At 36.6% G+C, this 13,562-nt stretch overlaps 1 protein-coding gene across 1 annotated transcript in view; it reads right to left on the reverse strand.

Moving 5' to 3' along the window:
• Nucleotides 1-2,932: 2,932 nt before the first annotated feature.
• LOC131958324 (formin-J) overlaps nucleotides 2,933-13,562 on the reverse strand; it is a 71,511-nt gene continuing 60,881 nt past the window's right edge. Inside the window, exons 6-15 of the mRNA XM_059323290.1 lie at nucleotides 9,774-9,938; nucleotides 9,439-9,524; nucleotides 9,041-9,141; nucleotides 8,781-8,851; nucleotides 8,436-8,543; nucleotides 8,105-8,175; nucleotides 7,658-7,778; nucleotides 7,258-7,422; nucleotides 7,004-7,082; nucleotides 2,933-6,870 (exon numbers count right to left, since the gene is read on the reverse strand). Of these exons, the coding sequence (XP_059179273.1) occupies nucleotides 3,131-6,870; nucleotides 7,004-7,082; nucleotides 7,258-7,422; nucleotides 7,658-7,778; nucleotides 8,105-8,175; nucleotides 8,436-8,543; nucleotides 8,781-8,851; nucleotides 9,041-9,141; nucleotides 9,439-9,524; nucleotides 9,774-9,938 (4,707 nt within the window). The 3' untranslated portion in view covers nucleotides 2,933-3,130. The remainder of the gene's footprint in view (nucleotides 6,871-7,003; nucleotides 7,083-7,257; nucleotides 7,423-7,657; nucleotides 7,779-8,104; nucleotides 8,176-8,435; nucleotides 8,544-8,780; nucleotides 8,852-9,040; nucleotides 9,142-9,438; nucleotides 9,525-9,773; nucleotides 9,939-13,562) is intronic.

Here is a 13,562-nt window from a genome sequence, read left to right on the forward strand (position 1 = left end):
ATACATCAAATAAGCATAGTCTCTTTGTCCAATTTGTTAATGTAATTTAATTATTGTTCTAATATTAATTATACTAAAGATATATTAGTTGTCATACTCCATGCTTTTCTTTGTAAAAATCTTAATCCACATCCTTTTTTTTGTTGATTCCTAATTTTGTTTTTCTAGTAGATTAAAGCATAAAATGTCATGGGCTAAATGAATGCTTTTAAGAACCACTTGTTGTTTTCAATAAATAATGATTAAGCTGTATCCATAAATTTTTATAATAAAAAGCCAGTATATTAAAATGTACTCTAATTGAACCTTAACCAACAGTATTTACAAAAAAAAATTACATACATTTATTAAACATGATAGCTGGATTGTGCATATCTTATAAGATGTGCAAGTACATTAGCATTTTTAGCAATTGGTATTAATCATTTTTTATCCTTATATAAATACAAAAGTGAAAAATTTGTGATTTTAAATAATATTTAACTGTGGAAGAAGAATTATTGTCAATTAAAGCCCATGCTTCTAAGACTTTGATCCCGGTTGTATAGGCACCATGAGGAGCTATAGTAAACCATGTGCATTGAATCTATTACATCCACGCTGCCTCACTAGCTAAAGTTCTGGTATGCTTTAGTGGCTGTGAATGTACAACTACTAGTTATAGTTGTGATGAATTACTTCCCATGTTGTCATATCAATTGCTTACAATGATGGGTTACTTCCCATGTTGTCATATCAATTGCTTACAATGATGGGTTATCTCCCATGTTGTCAGCTACACTTACTAGCTAACACTAAAGAGCAATCATAGAACTGCTTGTCAAAAAAAAGACAATATTTGTACATCGATAAGAAATATAGTAATAATATTATTCTAGCTATGCTGTTTGCATTGATTTGTGCTTTTAACTTTAAACACAATTATTTATGTGGTATTGTGGGAACTACCACCGTAGTCGAAGATGTGCCAATGACAAAATTAAAGCATAAAGTATTAACTTAGTGGTTGCATAGTCAAAACATTTTACAGGTTAAAATAACTTCAACATAGTTTAAAAATTAAAGATTTCTCTAAATGGAAATGTAATTTGAAGAAAGAAGTCGTTATAGACAAGGGAGTTGGTTATAATTTATTTGGTTTGTTTTTTCTCCTCTAGGCAATAGGCTACATATATATTTATGTAAACCTGGAGAAAGGACAGTGTGAAGAAATGTTCATGAATGAAAGATATTTTAATTTTACAGAACTTATAGATATAAAATTGTACACAAAATAATTTATAAAAAAAACAAACATGTAACAGCTGTTTTTTTTTCAGTTTTGCCTTTTTTTTTTGCTGTCATTAATTATATAATTTCTTCATTGCACTTTCTGGTTTAATTAAACCAACAAAATACAGCTCAAACTAAGGCACAAGTTTTCCATCAGGGTTTGCATGGTAACACATAAGTCTTTTTGGAATGTACATTTTGTGAAAGACGAGGTTAGACATGAGAAGAGAGACGTTTTTATTTACAGCGCACATTGAGTTTGATCCCCGTGATAAAACAATTTGGCTATACTTCGGACAGTTTAAACACAAAGGTGAAACAAACATAGGATATTCCTGCATGAAATTGTAAAATATATTCACGTTTTTTTTAAAGTAAGTTTTATAAAAAATATATTAAAAAACAAACAAACCACTTACTTTATAACATAAAATGTAAGCATCTTTAGTCAGATAAATTATAAAATACGATTTTCATAGATTACAACATTCAAATATGCAACACATCAATAAATAAATAAAAGTAAACACATTTTAATCACGTTAAAACTGGCCTCTTTCAAACAAGTTTTGTTTAAAAGATACATCCTGTTTATTTGTTTGCCAAAATTGGTGAACATTGTCAAAAGCTACAAAAACATGTATAAATTAAAACTAAGTTGTAAACTATGCTAATTTTGTTAAAATAGTGTCTTGGTAAATAAGTATTTTCTATTCTGATCTCCAAAATTAAAGATCTCTTATTACAATACTAAACTACATAGGTAAAAATGTCTTTATCAAGTTAGGAGAACATAACAAGTAAATAATGACACAAATACAATGCCACTTATCCAATACATATTAATGTTCAAAATTCACTTTGTTTTGAAATGGTGTATTTAAAAAAAATCGATGAAAACTAAACCTAAATTTTAATAAAAAATGTTCCCATCACAATGTAACATGTGGTGATAACAATGATTTCAACATTGATAAATATTTCTGCAGCATTATGTAAAACATTTGTTTATGAAAATAAATGAAATTCTGTCCTCAACTTGTTCATTTAATTAGCAATAACAACAATTTTTAAAATAAATTACCAGTTGCATTTATTCTGCAAATAAATGACAGCATGGGTTTAGGTCACGTTAAACCTTCCCCAAAAGTGGAAAGGCCAATCTAGAGGCCTGAGTGGTGGTCAAGTTTTCCATATACTTTTAATATAAACTTAGCATTTAGACCAAACTGATTTTTAAAAATTCTGCATTAGGCCTTTTTTCCAAAACAAGAACACACTTTTGCAAGAAAAGAATATTTAAATTGTATGCTAAAATCAGATTTATAAAGAAATCATTTCAGTATTAAATATAATAAATAAAATTTAAATCCCCCCCCCCCCCCCCCTTGCAAAGTTTTGTTCTTAAATCTCAACAGAAAATTTTTGAAAAATTCTTACAGATATGGATATTACTAGTATTGTGTTATTACAGTTGCTATAAATAGAACTCAGAATTATTCAGAGTATTGCGATGGCAAGTACAGGCAAAAACATAATTTGTGACACGCACATTTTGAATTGTGACACATTTTGTGTCATGGTGCTCACATTTAGAGGTGTGACAAATTTTATGTTGTGACACATTTTATCTTGTGACACTCACATTTAGAGGTGTGACCCCTTTCGTGTCGTGCTCACGTTTTGTGCTGTAACACATTTTTATTTTGTGACACATTTTACATCAAGACACTTATATTTGTGTCATGACAATTTTGTAAAGTGAAACATTTTATAATGTGTTTACATTGTGCAGATAAAAATTTTTAGCACCAGAATTACAATTTTTAAACCAATCTAGCTAAGATTAATTCTAACTTTATTTCTTTTTACTCTGTGTCTTTGCTGGGGTCACCTTACTTGTTATTCTCTTGAGTATTGACGGTGATTTCTTCACAACAGGTTTCTCTTCTTCTACTTCCTCGTCCCCAGCCTCGCAAAGCACAGACAGAGACTGGTAGTGTTCTTGTTTAAGATGCAGCTGAGACCCAGATAGCGCTGGGGATTTGCGACCGCTGGGACCCTGTGATGTCAAGCTGGTGGTGGGCGGTTTCTTTGGCATACGTAAGCTTGCGTGTCGGGTAAGTGTGGATGGTGTTTTAGTTGTTGAGGTTTTAGCTGATAGTTCATCTGCCTTGGCTTTGGAAGCAGCAGTGGGTGCCATGAATGAAGATCTGCGGGTGGATGTTCTGGAAGATTGTGAGAAGGGGATTGTGCTGTGGGGTCGTTCAGGTAGGACCGGGGTCGTTCTGGAATTGGTGTCACCAGGAAGTGGGGTCGTACTGCGTTTTGTTTCATGTGGCAGTGGTGTGATGCTCTGCCTGACTTCGTGTGACAGTGGGGTCATGCTGCGCCGGACGTCACTGGTGGGAGTTACCCGTCGCGTTTCAGGTCCCATGGAGGCACGCGAGTTGACACGCATGGACTGGGATCTGGAGAATGGGCTGGATGATGAAGGGGTCGTTGTAACTGGTGCTTTAGTTCTATCAGCCGGGGTTGTGGGTCTTAGCGATGAATTGCTTGCAATGGATGATCTGGAACTCGGAGTAGTTGGGGTAGTTGTAGTTCTTGTTTTAGACTGCTGGGGGGTAATGTTGTGGGATGTAGTTGTGTGGCAAGGAACGGCTGGCTTAGCTGCAGGCTTTTGTTTATTTGCTGCACTTGCTGTAGACACTGAACTAACCCTTGAAGATATGCTAGTATTTGAATCTGCCCTAGGCCTGCTAGAAGCTGCTGATGGGGAAAGAGTCACAGAGTTCCCAGCCGACAACTGCATTGAGGTACGTGGACCTCGGATAGATGTACGAGCTGCTGTTCCTCTCTGGAAACCTGATGTTGCAGACTCCGCCCTCATTGACGCCCTGACAGTTGTTTCACGCTTGAGAGTTGGGGTCACTGACCTTTCAATGACTGAGGTCCTGTTGGGGGTGTCACGCCTGAATGGAGATTCAGGGGTTGTGGAGGCTGGACGCTGAGATGAGCGAGAGGTTGGCATCATGTAACTGGGGATGGGTTTGGGTTTAGCAGGTGCATCTTGTTTGCTGTTCTTCTTTTCAGTTGATTTAGCAGGAGACACAGCAACAGTCTGAGGTGAAACAGACTTGCTGTCACCCTTCACTTCAGGCACGTTACTGCCTAGAACAACTTGTTCCGTCCAGTTCTCTGTGCGGACTTTTCGATCAGCCTCCTCCACAAGTCTGGAATTCACCCCAGCCTGGTCTGCCTCACTCTTTGATTTGAGACTATCAGACCTCTGGGCAGAGATCTCAGACTCGAGGGTGCTGCTCATGGAGGTTCTCTGGGACATTGTGCCTGACCCAGACTCAAATCCCTCGTCCTTGTCGTTACTGCTTGTTGTGCTGGATCTGTTGGTGGATTCACTGCCACCATCCAACACATTATCGTACAAACTCCTCCTTTGTCTTTCTCTCTTCAATCTCCATTTTGCTATAGAAGCATTCGGATCATCGCTATCTTCGTCCATATGCTTACTTCTATCCAACAAACTATATGACCGACGTAATGGTGGGACTCCTGTATCAGAAACAACTGAATTCACTGGCGCAGATGATAATCTTTGTTTGTTCAAAATAGTTTGCTGTGTATTTTGTTCAACTGGTGGCTCATTGTTATTTAAAAGTGTATCAGTTGAAGAAGCAGCTGATTTATTCTTAGAGCTGCTATCTTCATTATCACTTCCTTCACCAGGAATATAAAGTCCATTACGTCGACCATCGAGTGAGAGTCGACTCGTACTGTTTCTTATGACAGCCTGCTTCTCCAACATTGTATCAGGTGCACTACCACTGTTACGTATAACAGTGCTGAATTCTTTCTCATGTACACGCTCGTCAAATGACTTTGACCGGCTCATATTGTTTTTGTTCATTTCTTTTAAGGCTTTTACCACACTGTCAGCTTCCACATTACTTCGAGGCCTTATATTGTTATTTGAAGAATTTGAAGCTCCGAAACGCGCGTCACGGAATTTCTTTTTCCCTGTCATTTTGGCAGCTTTGCTTAGTTCTTTATTATTGGCACTGTCACTTCTAGAGAGTTCAGTGCTGCTCTTATCTGCCATCACACCATCTTTCCGTGGCGTGGGGGGCGTTTTTGTGGGCGAGACAGAAACTGTGTTTTTATTATTCACAGATAAATTATTGTTATTTTCAACATTTTTCCCACTTTTAGGATCAAGGGTTCTAATCGCAGCTTTCACATCATCCATTGAAAGTTGGGATCTCTTTTTCCGCATTTCTCTTTTAGCTTTTTCATGATCTTTTATGTTACCAGTGGGTGTGTTGGATGCTGTGACATGCGCCACAACAGCGACATTTCGTTGTGCGGGCGTGTTATTTTCACTTGAAGTGTCTGTGGTTCGCTGCATTGGCCCAATGACACCAATCGCATCTATCTGTCTGCCTGAGTTTTCTATAGTTTTAAGTAACTGGTCTATATCAGTCCCCATACCTTGGCTCATCTTGAGCCGCACAGACGTTGATACGTGAGACCCCAGATCTGAATCATCCATAGATCTCCCCGGTTTGGGGGACTCATCTTCAGCAGAATAGTTCTGCATGTTCTCCAGAACTTTGTTCACCTCCTTGGGGTTTAAGTCACTCTTGAACCTGTTGGACATTTTCTCCCGCGTCCTCTGGATGGCCTTTGTCTGGGCCTCCGAGGTGAAGTCCTCCAGTGTTGGATTCTTCTCTGTGATGGGTTCCAGTGGGGAGTTGGTCTCAGACACAACGATCCCATTCCTCCACCTCGTGCTGTTCCTGGAGGGTGGTGTCGCGTCTTTTGCATCATCGGCATCTTCCGTTAAAGTAGGCGTCAACCTACCATCTTTTTTAGCTAATTTTTGTTTAAGTCTGTTTATAAGATCGTCAGTGTCCTCGTCCTTTCTCTTCTGCTCTGCGAAACTTCTGCTGCGCTGCATGGGTTGATGTTTTGGCTCAGGAGTCACATGCTCAGATTTTGGTCTGCCAGTAGACGTAGACCCCAGCCGCATAGTGACATTGTCACTCCCTGGTGTACTTGTCGCTGACAGTGGAGACGGTGACGTTGCTCGCTCTCGATCTGCCCCTAAAATGTCTAACGTCGACGGCCTCTTGGCTTTCCGCTCCATCCGTCGCCGGCGAAGGCTAGCATAGCGCTCAAACGTAGTTTCAGGTTTTGGCTTATTATCAATGGAAGCATCAGACTCTAATAAAATCTCATCCAAAGAGACGCTGGTACGCGCTGAATCTGGTGTAGGAGATGGCCCATTAGGACTGTGAGCTGAACCATCACCACGCCGTCTTCGCTGACTAACTCTTCCATGTCCAGCCCGAACAAAAGAGCTCCCTGGGTCCCCGTTCATGTCTGCATCGTTGATAATGTTCAATGCATCTTGTGGGGCCAGGCTGACTTTTGTCCTTTTGGTTATAGAGAAGTTCCCGTCACTGAAGTTACTGGCTGCGTAACCATTGCGTACATCTGCAAGAAGTTGATCAAATATGTTGGCACCTTTTTCTCCGGTTGGAGACCTTATCAATTGATGATCAGCTTCAGCGGCACCTAGAAAAATTTTAAAAATTTTATTGTTATTTTTTAATATTTAAAATTTTAATTTATTGAGAGTTTTATTCTGATCACTACATATTTTTGAAAATTTAATTAAATGGATAATTTTCTTTAGTTAAGCACTCACCTGAGTTTCTGCGAGGATCTCCACTCATACTTCTTCGTTGTTCTGCCTTAACTTCCATTAATTGCCTCTGAACATTTTCCTAAAGACATAGAATAAACATAAATTAAAATCAAAGTATTGAGACAATTTAATTTTAATTTAAAAAACTAAAAGTAAAGTTCCTCTTTAGATCTAGTGATCCATTGGGCGGATAAAGTAGAGTTCATATGTTAATTTATGGTTATAAAAGTAGTTAAAATCATGGAGACACCCACCTCGTAAGCTTTCTTTAACTTATCACAGAATGTCTGAAGAATTGCACAGCACTCTTCTATTTTGAAAGTTTTTAGGTCTTCACAGAAATATGTTGCCATTTCAGTTCGAATATGTTCAATTTCTTTCAGATCTTCTTCAAGTTCATTGACCTCAACATTCGCCTCCTGATTGAAAATAAATTTTACAATGCTTAAACACACAATTAAATTTTCAAAACATTGATATTTTCTGTATTTAAATTTAATTTTTTTTTTTTAAAAGTGAGTTTAGACTGCCAGATGGATGGGGTACATGCAGATCTGGAGACCACAGCAAAGTCGAAGTTGGACTTGTTGTTTAAATCCTCAGACAAAAATTCAATTAAGAACATAGAAGAAGAAAGACAGAATAAAGACTTACCTTGAGGAAACTGCTCATCTGCTGCTGAAAGTCTTTGCCAGCCAAACATATCTGTTCTGTGATGGCCCTCACCTTGTTTGCTATATTACTCACATCTGTCACTAGAGACTCCACAGATACCCTGACAAGTTAAAAAAATATGTTAATGAATAATTTTTAATAATCTAATTAGAACATTGCTATTGTTTTAATAAAAAAAATGTCTTCTAACTTTGGCCGAAATAGAATTAAAAAACTGCTTCAAATTATAAATACACAAAATAAACAAACAAACATACAGAAACAAAAACCCAGACAAACCACACAGAATAAATATAAACATACAGAAAATATATACAGAACAAACTTAAAGCAAACTTGTCGAATAAATATACAGAAAAAATATAAAAAAATATACATAAATATACATCGACATAATATACCCACAAAACAAAGACTGAGACTCACTGTGATGCATCTTTTAAGAATTTCATTTCACTTGGAAACCTGAGGAGCTTTGGGTTTTTCTCAGCTGCTTCCTAAATAGTTGACAAATTCATTAAAAATTTATGCCGAAAACATTTATTTCTCACATAAAATAGAAACATTTATTTCACACATTAAAAAATATTTTAAAAAAGCAATACATATGTTGAATAACAGTTGAAAATACAACTTAATATAATTCTCACAAACTCATACACTTGTTTTGAAAACTTGTGGTAAGGATAAAATATTTTAAAAAAATAAAGGTAGCTGCAATATTTATGTCTATAACAGGTATAAAATGACAATTTACCTGAGCTACGTAATGCATTAAGTTGACACCAGGCTTGTTGGCCCGGAGTTCCGTCAGTTTCAGTAGAGACGAAAGTCTGAAACCAGCTGCATTCCCAGCATAATTTCCCTGTTAAAGTTTTGTTATAGAACATTATTTTATTGTCCAAATTATCTTAGACAAATTTAAAACTCAAACCAACTTTCAAACAGAAATTATTCATGATAAGTTCTTACTGACTTATGGTAATTGCTTTAAATTACGTTACAAAAAATAAAAACTTCAAACTATTAATAACCATTTCTAACTTGGTTGACGCGGACTGATGTATAGGGTAAAATTAAATAAACAATAACCAATGCTTACTGAATTGAGGTAGTTGCCAGAAATTAAAATGAGGAAAATAAGTTCTTTGAGAGATTCATTGTCCTGAATATCTGGAAGAGAACATTTTATATTTTTTATTAGATTTAAAATTTTAATAACATTAATTTTTCCCTTTATTTTTAAACTCTTTATTCAAAATAAAATGTGTAAGCAATAAAAGTATAATATTAAATTGCCAGGATAAATACAATTTGAAGCAATAAAATGATAACATTGTATTGCCAGGGTTAAGCACTCACCTCCAGCTGCTTGTATAATGGCCTCTATAGCTGGTCTAATCCACTCCATGTGTGTGTTAAACTCTTCTTTGATCAACAATCCTTCAATACGCATGCGGTAGCTGTAAAAGAATAAACACTCTCTATTTAAATGGAAATCACATTAACAGAAACAATTACATTGTAATTAAGCATATCTAAAGTGTGTTTCTCTTTCAAATAATAATTCCCTACTGATTGAATTTTGGTTAAAACATTGATTTAAACATTCAATAACAACCTTCTCAGTACTACACATTTTATTAGAAAAATATTTAAGCTTATCGTTTTGTAAAGGCTAGATGCCTAAAGTTGTTTGATATGGTGTACTTGTTTAGTGCAACAATTCTGATAAACAAAAATCCAAGTAACTGACTTACTTTGGAAGGCCCATTAGTGTTATAAAAAATTTCTCAGCATTTCCAAGTTTGCTTCTGTCTCCATCAAAAGAATTGATGGCGTCAATCTGAAACGGAGTAAAGTAAAAATATTTCCCATTGCTAAATTTCAAAAGCATTTATTCAAGATGAAGATAGTTCAATTATTTATCACAGTTAAAAAAACAAGTGTAAAGTATAATCAGATTTTTTAATTTTAAAGTTGCTAACCATACCAGACCAGGATTCTACATGATTATGTCTCACATAGACACAGAAAAAAAGAATATGTAGGCTACACAAGTGGATGCTAGTGGAAAGCCAATGACAACACTCACCTCTTCTTGTGAAGGCAACATGTTTAAAAGACTGCGGAGCTTCTCCGCCCCAAACTTATCACTTTGGCCATCTCTGATCAGCTGCACGATCTCTTCATGCGACATGCGAAACTGCTTCAGCACAATGTTGACATTCATGCTTCTCTTTCCGTCAATGATGTTTATCTGTAAAGATTAAATACATAATATGATAATTGTTTCTATGCATTTTCAAAACTGTTAACTGTTAGTAACTTAAGAAATATGTACTATTTTTAATAATTGATATGATTAGAAATTATATGACCTGTCTGTATTCTCATTCTGTATGTGTGGATAATGTATACTGTAGAGATCTAGGTCCTATATTAATATTATATTTGTAGGGTCAATACTAAACTAAAAAGTCACATAGTGATACTGATAGTTACAGTACAAACAAACGAATTCATTTTGTATGCTAAACAAATAAATCGGCGGGAAAATAGTTTATAGTGTCAGTCTCCATTAATTAAAGCTAATTTTTTAAAATGTGACAAGCAGACACATAAAGTGTCGTTATTCACACTGTCAACATTAGATTTGCAAATGTAAATTGTTGTAATGTGTGTTTTATTGTGCAAGCAGCACAACACGGCTTTGCCGCTATCGTAAACAAGACAAGGGAGGCCACTATAAAGTAGAGGCCAAACTGAAATATAAGAAAAAAAAATCGGCACATTTAAAGGGAGGTAAGCTAATCCAGTTATCCAACTTGGTTCAATCACTGCTGTTGTGTATCAAAATTCAGCTCTTTAATTATTATTTTGTATCTACTGTTAGAGTTAGTACACAATTAGACCTGAGAAGTTTTTCTACCTTGATATTCAGCGGTAACACAAGATTTTGGCGCCGTTTTTCATTGCAGTTGCCATAAAGTTAGGTATATCTATTTGTTCTAATTATTCACACTAATTAAGCAATGATGGTGAATTATTTTGAAATTATTAATTAGATTTTAACGTACAACTTTAACGACTACTAATTGATTTGGGGTAACTGTAAGAACCAGTTCTGCCTCTAACGAAACAAGATTTAAGATTTTATAACGGAGTACACATATCACTTTACGTAGTTGTGAAATGAATATTTGTTAAAGGGGCTGTGCTGGCTAACATTATGTCATCCTGTACCCGATAAATGAACACTTGCCGGTACTTAGTATGACCGTTTTATTTGCTCTTCGTGAGTATACGCCTTGCCAACGCTGTACAGCTGTACCATGTTGGATTCTGTTGCACTAATGAACGCTGACTTTCAGTTTCATATTGTCATTTGTAAGGTCTCTCCCCGTGAATGTGTACCACCTTATTAGCCTACTTTCGTATGTTATATGACCCACTAAAGGACTACTTTTATTTTCAGACACGGCGATAGAGTATAGAAATATTTTCTCTGTTGTGTACCATGAAAAGAGGAGTATGTATTCAGTACAATGCTCAGGTTATGTAACTTACTAAATTAAGTCAGGTACCCATTATGGCTGAGTGGACTCAGGGATGTCCCACGGAACCGGGAACTATCAAACAGCAAGCGACAAAGCTTGAAAGTTGTTTCTACATACGCTGACTGTGATGTGTGGTTTGTTTTAAAAAGTAATTTACTTGTGGGGCCTAATAAGCCCTAAGAGTGACTGCTTTGTAAAATGACCCCCGACACCGACCATGGTGAGAGTTGTATGCGGATGAGCCTCCTCATATACATTTTAAGTCTCAGAAAGCGTGTATGTGGGGAAAAAAATGTATGTGACAAAATGTGTGTGGCAAAATGTATGTGGAAAAAAATGTATGTGACAAAATGCATGTGGCAAAAATGTAGGTGACAAAAAATGTAGGTGACAAAAAATGTAGGTGACAAAAATGTATGTGGCAAAATGTATGTGAAGGGCCTGTTAATTTTTATCATGAACGTTTAGGTGAACCTGACCATCAGTTGTATAGTAAAGGTCTTAAAATTATAACACACTGGCGTAGTCTGATATTTTTCCCGATTGAAATACTGTAGCGAAGTAAGAGTGTGTTAAAAATATTGTAGCGAAGTACAAGCGTGTTAAAAAAAGGAACACTTTGATAGCCCTAGGACGTTTCAGTTGCGTCACATCTCATTTACATATTAACATGCGTTGACTCATCGCAGTGTCCTTTAGGACACGTGACCTTGTGTTTGACCTACCGACTTGATCAGAGTTTCTTTCAGGCATCTCTTCGGGGGGGCTAAGCCCCCCCGAAAAATTTTTACCGCCCCCCCGAACGAAATGAAATATATAAAATTTATATAGAAAATATATACTTTTAACAGTGTCCGCCCCCCCGAAGAAAGTTTACCGCCCCCCCGAAGATTTCAAGTGCCCCCCCGGAGAAAAAAGTCTGGAAGAAACACTGGACTTGATGCAGTGACAATTTAAATATAACTTTAACCCACATCGCTACAAGACGGAGAAACTGTTGCTGATGGACTGCATTTGAAAAAGCTTGTGTCAGCCAGCTTTTACATATCATCGATACTAACAGAATTCATGTTTTGATTTTAAATTCCACATACACGTTTAGCAATTTATAATTAGGCTAAACATGTTCAGCTTTAAAACCGGATGTAGTATTCTATTGGTTGAAGAAACATATTCCACATAAATGATTTTTTGAAAAATTGCTTTAAATCTATTGTGGTATCTCTTGAGTGACAACCACATTACATGGATTAACGATGCACTTCATCGCAAATTAAATTTTAAGTAATTATTAATCACGCTTTACATTTATATTTACCTCGCTATGCGACAAAAAAAATAAAGTGCCTTGTTGCTGTTTCCTACCTGTGGTTAAATTTTCACCCACACCTGTAGTTAGAGAATCTCCACACGCTGTTAGCAAAACGCAAACATCCAGAGCTCTGGAATACAATCGCAGCAGCGCAGAAATCACCGGCTGTTTGGTTTAAAATATAACAACCCCCATCTAGATCTGCAGTGGCAATCAAAAGTCCGCCCCAAACGGGTGCCGTAGGGGTATTTCAGGGGCACGTAACCGTGGCTTGAATGAGAGGATGTAAAGTAGCGGCAGACAACCCTTGCAACGTTTGGATATTCGATCTTTGGAGAGTCATCCATGCATGACTGCCCACGACCTGTCATCCAGTTCCACACCGTCGCACGCGGCCAAGATTATAAAAAATAAAATAAAAATGTAACGCAAGTTACAGAAAAGTAATTTTATTTTAAACTTCGGACACGAGAATCTCCAGCTATTTGACGAAATAAAACAAACTACACATCCAATGATAAGTAGCCAGAACACAGGTGTTGTATTCGCTTCACGTATTGTTATGAAGTGAAGAATGGCGGGGTTTATTGTTATATAACTACATTCCCACTTCTCTTCCAAGCGGATAACAGATCCAGGTGTCTATTTTTAAATCTGCCCACCTGCGTTTTGTAATTGCCGTGTAGAAAAAATTCGCCAAACCAACAAAAAAATAATTTTCTGGTTAATTCGTTATAATGGAATAAATAGTCTGACAGCTTTTGGCATGCAAAAAAAACGAAATAATTGATTAGATTTTGAACATTGTTTAGATGAGCATGCTACTGCGGGAGGGAAAAGCGGTTATAGTTTTTAAACCAAGGGAAGTAAGTAAGTCTTGCAGTGGAAAGGGGGACAACTATGGTTTTTCGGATAACTCTGTTTGGTCCTTACTGAAAGTAGACATTCACGGTTTTATCACCTTGGTGCTGAAAGCACAAGCCCTCCGAGTGTTATTTAGGTCGTCTAGTGT

This window comes from Physella acuta, unplaced genomic scaffold (assembly GCF_028476545.2).
Source record: "Physella acuta isolate Inbredline_101_S28 unplaced genomic scaffold, ASM2847654v3 ptg001317l, whole genome shotgun sequence".
NCBI lineage: Eukaryota > Metazoa > Mollusca > Gastropoda > Physidae > Physella > Physella acuta.